The sequence below is a fragment of the Oncorhynchus clarkii genome, chromosome 24, assembly GCF_045791955.1.
Source record: "Oncorhynchus clarkii lewisi isolate Uvic-CL-2024 chromosome 24, UVic_Ocla_1.0, whole genome shotgun sequence".
NCBI lineage: Eukaryota > Metazoa > Chordata > Actinopteri > Salmoniformes > Salmonidae > Oncorhynchus > Oncorhynchus clarkii.
In genome coordinates, this window is record NC_092170.1 from 17,114,067 (window position 1) to 17,125,646 (window position 11,580).

Here is an 11,580-nt window from a genome sequence, read left to right on the forward strand (position 1 = left end):
GTACCACACACTCATTCACTATATGACTTAATTGTTATTGTTGCGTGTGTTCGCGTACATATACTACCGGTCAAAAGTTTAGACACACCTACTCATTCCAGGGTTTTTCTTTATTGTTACTATTTTCTACATTGTAGAATAATAGTGAAGACCTCAAAACTATGAAATAACACATATGGAATCATGTAGTAACCCCCAAAAATTGAAACAAATCAAAATGTTTCATATTTGAGTTTCTTCAAAGTAGCCACTGCTTTGCACTACTTTTTTTTCAAAAGTATTTGTGGTATGCATGCTCCAAGACACAGTATAGCATCAGTAATGTAGATGTGAGGTATGGGTTTTTTACCTCGCTAACCTCCAGCCTGATCTCCACTTCACCACAGGGAGAAGGCCAGTGGCTTTGAGGAGTCCATGAAATGGAAGAAGCTGACCAACGCCCAGAGATCTGGTCTGAACCAGATCCCCAACCGTCGCTTCACCCTCTGGTGGTCTCCCACCATCAACAGGGCCAACGTGAGTACCCGACTACACGCACACGGATGCATTTCCCAGATGTTGTTTTGCTACTCTTGACACTCACAATTCCACTCCGTACTCTGTCCTCTCTAGGTGTACGTGGGTTTCCAGGTGCAGCTGGATCTGACCGGGATCTTCATGCACGGAAAGATCCCCACCCTGAAGATCTCCCTCATCCAGATCTTCAGGGCTCACTTGTGGCAGAAGATCCACGAGAGCGTCGTCATGGATCTCTGTCAGGCACGTTACTAGGAGCTTATATCTCAGCTTGATGTATTTGGTTCAATCAGGGATCCCAGGATGTCTGATGACTCTGAGACATAAGTGTAGACTCCAATGATAAGTTTTGTGTACCTTTGCCTTCACTGCCTTTCCGGGCAGCAAAAACCAAATGTCACTGCATTTCTTTAAAGGACATTCTCTACCAACATCACAAAACAACGTGGTTGAAAAGTCCATTTTGATTGTATAAAAACTCTTCCAGAAAATAATGAATTCCCTCTGTCTATGTAGGTGTTTGACCAGGAGCTGGATGCCCTGGAGATTGAGACAGTGCAGAAGGAAACCATTCACCCCAGGAAGTCCTACAAGATGAACTCCTCCTGTGCCGACATACTACTCTTCGCCTCCTACAAGTGGAACGTCTCACGCCCCTCGCTGCTCGCCGACTCAAAGTACGACACTACAGTCTTTTAAACTTTGTATCAGGTTAACGCTGAAGCCTTTTCTTAGTTGGATATGAACGATGTTTCGCAGATATCCATTTTTAATATGCCCTCAAAATGGAAGCGGCTTCCGAACTTGTCAAACAAGAAAGTTTGACAAGAAGCTAAGTTCTTCTTGCAATTTATAAAGACATTATTTATTTCTTAGTACTAATTAATCCTTGACCTCACTCTCTTCAGGGACGTGATGGACAGCACCACCACCCAGAAGTACTGGATCGACATACAGCTTCGCTGGGGAGACTACGACTCTCACGACATCGAGCGCTATGCCAGAGCCAAGTTCCTGGACTACACCACAGACAACATGAGCATCTACCCCTCCCCCACCGGGGTGCTCATCGCCATCGACCTGGCCTACAACCTCCACAGGTTAGCATAGCTACGCTAACATTTCTGCTAATGTCTGCATGATAAGTAATGGAGAAATGTTCTAGCCTGTTGACATGAGTTCTAGCATTTCCTCTAATGTCCACATAAGTGATGAACTTTTGTTAGCGTAGCTAGTAGTCTTGTTTGTCAACCGTTTCCCTCAACTTAAAGGGGGTTATTGAACACGTGTTTATTTACGTCTGTTACATAACATATGAACTCATCATCCACCCTCTTTTCTCTCTCCTCCCTCCAGTGGGTACGGTAACTGGTTCCCGGGAGGCAAGCCTCTTATCCAGCAGGCCATGGCTAAGATCATGAAGGCCAACCCTGCTCTGTATGTCCTGAGGGAGCGCATCCGTAAGGGTCTGCAGCTCTACTCCTCAGAGCCCACTGAGCCCTACCTGTCCTCCCAGAACTACGGAGAGCTCTTCTCCAATCAGATCATCTGGTTTGTGGACGACACTAACGTCTACCGTGTCACCATCCACAAGGTGAGTGAGGAGTCAGACATTCTGAGATTGGTGTCAATGTTCTAGGGATTCTAATTATATGGGTTGGATTCTGTCTGGCACAACAGTACCTCTAGAATGGCTTTTTATGCTGAGTAACATTTTCAGACAATTAAACATTTGTGAAAATATCTACTGTTAGATAGCCTCGGTGTTCAGCATCCTCTGTCTTCAGTCATGTAAATACTCCCGCTCTGTCCTTGCAGACGTTTGAGGGTAACTTGACCACCAAGCCCATCAATGGAGCCATCTTCATCTTCAACCCCAGGACAGGTCAGCTCTTCCTCAAGATCATCCATACCTCTGTGTGGGCCGGACAGAAACGTCTGGGACAGGTACGTCTTCAAATGAAAAATACCTGTCACTCTCTTTAGCAATGCACAGGGCAATAAAACTCTGGAATGGAGCAAAACAAATATGCATGGAAGACTAGTTATGCTCATTTGGGTCTAAGGCAATACATCTCAGTGCTAGAGGCGTTATTACAGACCCTGGTTCAATTCCAGGCTGTATCACAACCGGCCGTGACTGGGAGTCCCATAGGGTGGCACACAATTGGCCCAGCGTTGTTAGGGTTTGGCCGGGGTAGGCCGTCATTCTAAATAAGAATTTGTTCTTAACTGACTTGCCTAGTTAAATAAACAATCTAATAAATTAACTGTCCTCACCTTGTTCCCTTCCCTCTTTCTTTCCTTCCTCTGTTCCCTCTCCCTTTATAGCTGGCTAAGTGGAAGACAGCTGAGGAGGTGGCTGCTCTCATTCGTTCCCTACCTGTGGAGGAGCAGCCCAAACAGATCATTGTCACCAGGAAGGGCATGCTGGATCCCCTTGAGGTGAGACCCCATAACTCACAATCACATCGATTGCTTGATTGCGGTTCACACTCCTCATTGATATAGACATAGCATTAATCTGCCCAATTTCCACATCAGTAGAGATGAAGGAAAGGACTCAGTTGAACTTGATTGAGATTATAAATATTAACTATTGTGATGATCAGTGATCTGTTTTGATACGATTTTACATTATTAATATTGAAAGACTTGAGATGACCAATGTGGAACATTTTTTATCCCTTCCTCCTCCCAGGTGCACTTGCTGGACTTCCCCAACATTGTGATCAAGGGCTCTGAGCTGCAGCTGCCCTTCCAGGCCTGTCTGAAGGTGGAGAAGTTTGGAGACCTAATCCTGAAGGCCACCGAGCCTCAGATGGTCCTCTTCAACCTGTACGACGACTGGCTCAAGACCATCTCCTCCTACACCGTGAGTCTACTTTCTACTTTTTTTGTTTTAAACTCAGCAAAAAAAAAACGTCCCTTTTTCAGGACCCTGTCTATCAAAGAGAATTCGTAAAAATCCAAATATCTTCAGATTTGAATTGTAAAGGTTTAAACACCGTTTCCCATGCTTGTTCAATGAACCACAAACAATTAATGAACATGCACCTGTGGAACGGTCATTAAGACACTAACAGCTTAGCTTAGACGGTAGGCAATTAAGGTCACAGTTATGAAAACTTAGGACATTAAAGAGGCCTTTCTACTGACTGAAAAACACCAAAAGAACGATGCCCAGGGTCCCTGCTCATCTGCGTGAACGTGCCTTAGGCATGCTGCAAGGAGGCATGAGGACTGCAGATGTGGCCAGGGCAATAAATTGCAATGTCCGTACTGTGAGACGTCGAAGACAGCGCTACAGGGAGACAGGACGGACAGCTGATCGTCCTCGCAGTGGCAGACCACGTGTAATAACACCTGCCCAGGATCGGTACATCCGAACATCACACCTGCGGGACAGGTACAGGATGGCAACAACAACTGCCCGAGTTACACAAGGAACTGAGACAGGCTGGACTGAGGGCTTGTAGGCCTGTTGTAGGCAGGTCCTCACCTGACATCACTGGCAACATCACCTATGGGCATGAACCCACCGTCGCTGGACAAGGCAGGACTGGCAAAAAGTGCTCTTCACTGACGAGTAGCGGTTTTGTCTCACCAGGGGTGATGGTTGAATTTGCATTTATCGTAGAAGGAATGAGCGTTACACCGAGGCCTGTACTCTGGAGTGGGATCGATTTGGAGGTGGAAGGTCCGTCATGGTCTGGGGCGATGTGTGTCAGCATCACCGGACTGAGCTTGTTGTCATTGCAGACAATCTCAACGCTGTGCGTTACAGGGAAGACATCCTCCTCCTTCATGTGGTACCTTTCCTGCAGGCTCATCCTGACATGACCCTCCAGCATGACAATGCCACCAGCCATACTGCTCATTCTATGTGTGATTTCCTGCCATGGCCAGCGAAGAGCCTGGATCTCAATCCTATTAAGCACGTCTGGGACCTGTTGGATTGGAGGGTGAGGGCTAGGGCCATTCCCCCCCAAAAATGTCCGGGAACTTGCAGGTGCCTTGGTGAAAGAGTGGGGTAACATCTCACAGCAAGAACTGGCAAATCTGGTACAGTCCATGAGGAGGTGATGCACTGCAGTACTTGCAGCTGGTGGCCACACCAGATACTGACTTTTGATTTTGACACCCCTCCCCCCCCTTTGTTCAGCGACACATTATTCAATTTCTGTTAGTCACATGTCTGTAGAACTTGTTCAGTTGGTCTCGTACAAATACACACGTTAAGTTTTCTGAAAGTAAACGCAGTTGACAGTGAGAGGACATTTAAATTTTTTTGCAGAGTTTAGAATGAGACTTAAGCAAGATGGTGGTAGTATTGGTAGAATGACTGGCTCAAGGCACTCTCCTCCCAGACTGAGTGGCAGCTCACTTCCTGTGACCGATAATACTAGAATGAGACTAAAAACAATTTAACAGAGATTTCTACCAATTACAGCCGATAAGGTCAATGTAAAAAAAATATAAAAAAATAATAATAATTAAAGTATACATAGGAGCCAGTTTCTTGAAGAATGTTAATATTTATGGCATAATTGTCACATCCTGTTTCTCATTCTAGAAGCTCTTCTAGGATGCAAAACTTTAATTGGGGGGGGGGCTGTTTCTGTCATTCCCGTTTAACCAGTGTCTGTACGGCTCTGTTTCCTGTCTCTAGGCATTCTCACGTCTTATCCTGATCCTAAGAGCGCTCCATGTGAACAACGACCGTGCCAAGGTGATCCTGAAGCCTGATAAGACCACCATCACAGAGCCTCACCACATCTGGCCCACACTGACCGACGAGGAGTGGATCAAGGTGGAGGTGCAGCTTAAAGACCTCATCCTGGCCGACTATGGAAAGAAGAACAAGTGAGTGGCTGTGGTGGCCTTCGAAAAGCTGTCATGAAGCTTCATAACACCTCTCAAAGAAAAATCTCTAACAATCTCAATAAGCTAATGCAAAAATGCGCCTGACTATTTTTTTGGGAATCAAGTAGTATCTGGGATTCCCACTGCAAACGAGCATGCATTTCATTCCCAAACTTCCCTCAGCCATTTCTGACTTCAACTTTGTCCTCTCCAGCGTCAACGTGGCGTCTCTGACCCAGTCTGAGATCCGTGACATCATCCTGGGCATGGAGATCTCTGCTCCGTCCCAGCAGCGCCAGCAGATCGCTGAGATCGAGAAGCAGACCAAGGAGCAGTCCCAGCTCACCGCCACGCAGACACGCACAGTCAACAAACATGGAGACGAGATCATCACCTCAACAACCTCCAACTACGAGACACAGACCTTCTCCTCCAAGACAGAATGGAGAGTCAGGTATGTAGGGGGAGACTATTTGGATTTTAAATGTTGTAGATTTCCCTATATTTTTACAATAATATTAGTGATCTCATAGAATATGATTGTGACATTTGAATTAGGTTTATATATCCTTCCACTCACACATGGTGCTGACAAAGGAATGTAATAAACTTTCATGGAGCTTTATGATTGGTATATTATAGTTCTCAAAGCGGGAGTTGCAAAATCAAGGCCATAGCTTCAGACGTCAGAGCGTCTATATTGGCTCTTTGATAACTTGACCTTTTTTAAGAATTATTTTCGGTTTCTATTGTCTTGTCTGAAAGTCCTAACATGGTTCTTCCTCGTCCTCCTGCAGGGCCATCTCTGCTGCCAACCTGCACCTGAGGACCAACCACATCTACGTGTCGTCTGATGACATCAAGGAGACAGGTTACACCTACATCCTGCCCAAGAACGTCCTCAAGAAGTTCATCTGCATCTCAGACCTGCGAGCCCAGGTCAGTAGCCTACGGTCTATCCTGTTTGTATCACAGTATATTTCTCCTAGTTGTCTCTGCTTGTGACCCTTGAGATAAAATGCCTACCATGATGCTAAAACAGTCAAATCACTCTACCTTCATATCTATCAACATCCCATTATTATTGTAATCCTCTTATATGAATGAAGTGCTCCTGGAACAGAACTATTTGGTCTTAGAATACCTTCAGTCATGTCTTGTATAGTATTATATATCTGTAAATCTGAATGTGTGTGTTGCTGACGTGTGCATCTCCTCTGTCTTCAGATTGCAGGTTACCTGTACGGCACCAGTCCCCCTGACAACCCCCAGGTGAAGGAGATCAGGTGTATCGTCATGGTACCCCAGTGGGGAACTCATCAGACCGTCCACCTACCCAATCAGCTGCCTGGTCACGAGTACCTCAAGGTACAGACTTGGGGGATAATGTACACACACTCGGACACACATGCATATAACACGATTTGATGCCATGTAATGCATGCGGTTTACTGGATCACGTCTCAGTATTTGGAAGTGATTATGGACCATGGACCATGATTCATTTTCCTTGTGTTTTTATGTATGCCGTAGCCTTTGAAATTGGAAGTGTTCAGTTCCTGATGAGGGCAGAACACACACAGCCCTCTCTACTTCCCGTGTCTCACCTCTTCTCTACCCTGTCTCCCCCCTACAGGAGATGGAGCCCCTGGGTTGGATCCACACCCAGCCCAACGAGTCTCCCCAGCTCTCCCCCCAGGACGTCACCAGCCACGCCAAGATCATGGCTGACAACCCCGCCTGGGACGGAGAGAAGACCATCATCATCACCTGCAGGTAGGCCAGATTCTTGTACTTGCTTTTTTCTTTACACTTACCAGCAGTGAGTTTGCATATATAGTTGAAGTCAGAAGTTTACATACACTTAGGTTGGAGTCATTAAAACTTGTTTTTCAACCACTCCACAAATTTCTTGTTAACAAACTATAGTTTTGGCAAGTCGGTTAGGACATCTACTTTGTGCATGACACAAGTAATTTTTCCAACAATTGTTTACAGACAGATTATTTCACTTATCATTCACTATGATTCACTAATTCCAGTGGGTCAGAAGTTTACATGCACTAAGTTGACTGCCTTTAAACAGCTTGGAAAATCCCAGAAAATGATGTTATGGCTTTATAAGCTTCTGATAGGCTAATTGACATCATTTGAGTCAATTGGAGGTGTACCTGTGGATGTATTTCAGGGCCTACCTTCAAACCCAGTGCCTCTTTTCTTGACATCATTGGAAAATCAAAAGAAATCAGCCAAGACCTCAGAAACAAAATTGTAGACCTCCACAAGTCTGGTTCATCCATGGGAACAATTTCCAAACGTCTGAAGGTACCACGTGTACTATTGTTTGTACAGATGAACAAGTATAAACACCATGTGATCACGCAGCCATCATACTGCTCAGGAAGGAGATGCGTTCTTTGGTGCGAAAAGTGCAAATCAATCCCAGAACAACAGCAAAGGACTGTGTGAAGATGCTGGAGGAAACGGGTACAAAAGTATCTATATCCACAGTATAACGAGTCCAATATCGACATAACCTGAAAGGCCACTCAGCAAGGAAGAAGCCACTGCTCCAAAACCACCATAAAAAAGCCAGACTACGGTTTGCAACTGCACATGGGGACAAAGATCATACTTTTTGGCGAAATGTTCTCTGGTCTGATGAAACAAAAATAGAACTGTTTGGCCATAATGACCATCATTATGTTTGGAGGAAAAAGGGGGAGGTTTGCAAGCCGAAGAACACCATCCCAACCGTGAAGCTTGGCGGTGGCAGCATCATGTTGTGGGGGTGCACTTCACAAAATAGATGGCCACATGAGGGAGGAAAATTATGTGGATATATTGAAGCAACATCTCAAGACATCAGTTGACATCATGTTGAAGCTTGGTCACCAATGGGTCTTCCAAATGGTCAATGACCCCAAGCATACTTCCAAAGTTGTGGCAAAATGGCTTGAGGATAACACAGTCAAGGTTTTGGAGTGGCCATCACAAAGCCCTGACCTCACTCCTATAGAAAATTTGTGGGCAGAACTGAAAAGGCGTGTGCGAGCAAGGAGGCCTATAAACCTGACTCAGTTACACCAGCTCTGTCAGGTGGAATAGGCCAAAATTCACCCAAGTTAAACAATTTAAAGGCAACGCTACCAAATACTAATTGAGTGTATGTAAACTTCTGACCCACTGGGAATGTGATGAAAGAAATAAAGGCTGAAATAAATCATTCTCTACCATTATTCTGGCATTTCACATTCTTAAAATAGTGGTGACCTAACTGACCTAAGACAGGGAATTTGTATTAGGATCAAATGTCAGGAATTGTGAAACTGAGTTCCAATGTATTTGGCTAAGGTGTATGTAAACCTCCGACTTCAACTGTTGCAGCTAATTTGAATAAGGTTTTACTTCATGATAGAGGGCATTGTATGTTGGTTGGTGTGACCGTCTGGGTTTGAATCCAGGCAGTCTACTCGTCACTAGACTGGGTTAGCCTGTTGAGCTAAGGCCTTCAGGACTCATGCAAGGTTATTCATCACACAAGTCTAGTTCACTGTCCCAACCACATTTGTAAACATTGATCAAGTCCACCTATACATGCATCTCTTCTTCTTAACATTCTAGTTGCATCATGTATATTTATTCATTTCCAGTTTCACTCCTGGCTCATGCACTCTGACGGCCTACAAGCTGACTCCCAGTGGGTACGAGTGGGGCAGACAGAACACAGACAAGGGCAACAACCCCAAGGGCTACCTGCCCTCCCACTATGAGAGGGTTCAGATGCTTCTTTCTGACCGCTTCCTGGGCTTCTTCATGGTGCCTGGACAGGTTTCCTGGAACTACAACTTCATGGGTGAGTAGTGCATAGAACACGGGATTCTCTGCTAAGCCCACACTGCTTTGAGGGTGGATTTCAGACACATTAAAACCTATTCCCAGACTAAAACTTGTGCTAAATAGAGAATCTTGTTTAATGGCTAACCTCTTATCAGTGTCTTCAAATATTAGTGTATTTGAAACCATTAAATTCAACAACAGTGAATTAGCATATTAGGAAAAATAAGCATTTTTACAACCACGTGCTTGCAGTGTGTTTGTCAACATACACTACATGGCCAAAAGTATGTGGACACCTGCTCATCTTACATCTTATTTCAAAATCATGGGCATTAATATGGAGTTGGTCCCCCCTTTGCTGCCATAACAACCTCCACTCTTCTGGGAAGGCTTTCCACTAGATGTTGGAACATTACTGCGGGGACTTGCTTCAATTCAGCCACAAGCATTAGCGAGGTCGGGCACTGATGTTGGGCGATTAGGCCTGGTTCACAATCGGCGTACTGTATGGACCTCGCTTGGTGCACGGGGGCATTGTCATGCTGAAACAAGGGCCTACCACAAAGTTGGAAGCACAGAATCATCTAGAATGTTATTATGCTGTAGCGTTAAGATTCCCCTTCAGTGGAGCTAAGGGGCCTAGCGCGAACCATGACGATTCTTGGCATTGCGCATGGTGATCTTAGGCTTGTGTGTGGCTGATCGGCCAAGGAAACCAATTTCATGAAGCTCCCGACGAATAGTTATTGTGCTGATGTTGCTTCCAGAGGCAGTTTGGAATTTGGTAGTGGACAGATGATTTTCATGTGCTTCAGCACTTGGCGGTCCAGTTCCGTGAGTTTGACTTCGCTGCTGAGCCGTTGTCGCTATTAGATGTTTCCTCTTCACAATAACAGCACTTGCAGGTGACCAGGGCAACTCAAGCAGGGCAAAAATTTGACGAACTGGCATCCTATGACGGTGTCACGTTGAAAGTCACTGAGCTCTTCAGTACAGGACATTCTACTGACAATGTTTGTCTGTGTAGGTTGCATGACTATTTGCTAGATTTTTATGCACCTGTCAGCAACTGCTGTGGCTGAAAAATAGCAAATCCACTAATTTGAAGGATTGTCCATACTTTTGGTAATGTAGTGTATCAATTATACATCCTCCTCTTTCAGGTGTCCGCCACGACCCCAACATGAAGTATGACCTGCAGCTGTCCAACCCCAAGGAGTTCTACCACGAGGTCCATCGCCCCTCTCACTTCCTCAACTTCGCCTCCCTGCAGGAGGGAGAGATCTACAACGCAGACAGAGAGGACATGTACGGTTGAGACTGGCGCTCTGCTCAGAGATGAGAGGATTACCTCTCTATTGTAGATATTCTATGACATGGACATCCTTATGCGGCCCTGTCTAGTACAGTCAGACAATTTGGCCCAGCCAGTCGTGAAGTTATGAATTTAACTACTGCTCCCTGAAGGAGGGGAATCGAGGTACAACTATAGCGATCTCCATAACTGTGATGGACCAAGTGTACCAACTGATAGGGATGGCCTGAAGATGTTGGAATTTGTATGTATGTAAGCCTAGGACCACCTTTTTTTTGGACACAATGTCAATTTTGAGGGGTTTTCTGCTAAATTGTTTGCTTGAATTGGTTGCCCTCCCATCAGATCTCTCCAATAAGGCTTCAGAATGTGAATTATACTGCATTTCATTTATGGCATTCCTTTTGACACATTGCTGCTAATGTGTACCAGTATTTGTGTCTCATCAGTCTAGTAGTTGATATAGCTGTAAAATGCATTTGTGGCATTTCTTTAAATTGATGGTTTATCATTAATACTCTTTTCTCCCATTGGAACTGTAATGGAATTGATATGTCCTGTGTTTTTACGCTAGCATTCTGTTACCCATTTGCTATGTTGTGCATTCATTGTGGACACTGTCGTTTTGGGTTTAAATAAAGATTGACATTTTATAAGTATTTACCCTTGTTTGTGGTTGTCTCAGTTTTTGTGTGTGAGTGCAGTGATCATGTATTTTGTGAATAGCACTGTCTTATAGCAAGGACACACCTGAGATACTGACTACCATTGTAATTAGGATCATGTCTGCAGTCAAACTTATTGGTGATGGACAGTGGTGGCTCAGCTGGAAGAGATTGGTGTCATGGGACTGTGGGAGACATGCAAGCTGTGGCCAAAGACGGATATACGTATTTTGCCTCAATGATGATGACTAAGAAAGCACTCTTTTACCCTGCTTTGCAAACTGATTGTCATGTCAATGAAGCAAATGTGGGTAGGTTGTGTCCTTCGATTGCATTTGATCTAATCCGTTTGTTACATACAGTACCTACTCATTCAAG

At 44.8% G+C, this 11,580-nt stretch overlaps 1 protein-coding gene across 1 annotated transcript in view; it reads left to right on the plus strand.

Moving 5' to 3' along the window:
* The window catches only part of LOC139383141 (pre-mRNA processing factor 8), a 24,681-nt gene extending 13,485 nt beyond the window's left edge, over positions 1-11,196 (plus strand). The window contains exons 29-43 of the mRNA XM_071127495.1: positions 387-516; positions 613-759; positions 1,033-1,193; positions 1,425-1,616; positions 1,873-2,110; positions 2,335-2,463; positions 2,848-2,961; positions 3,218-3,391; positions 5,189-5,382; positions 5,597-5,836; positions 6,180-6,321; positions 6,610-6,750; positions 7,019-7,158; positions 9,036-9,238; positions 10,386-11,196. Of these exons, the coding sequence (XP_070983596.1) occupies positions 387-516; positions 613-759; positions 1,033-1,193; positions 1,425-1,616; positions 1,873-2,110; positions 2,335-2,463; positions 2,848-2,961; positions 3,218-3,391; positions 5,189-5,382; positions 5,597-5,836; positions 6,180-6,321; positions 6,610-6,750; positions 7,019-7,158; positions 9,036-9,238; positions 10,386-10,540 (2,500 nt within the window). The 3' untranslated portion in view covers positions 10,541-11,196. The remainder of the gene's footprint in view (positions 1-386; positions 517-612; positions 760-1,032; positions 1,194-1,424; positions 1,617-1,872; positions 2,111-2,334; positions 2,464-2,847; positions 2,962-3,217; positions 3,392-5,188; positions 5,383-5,596; positions 5,837-6,179; positions 6,322-6,609; positions 6,751-7,018; positions 7,159-9,035; positions 9,239-10,385) is intronic.
* The last annotated feature ends 384 nt before the right edge of the window (positions 11,197-11,580 follow it).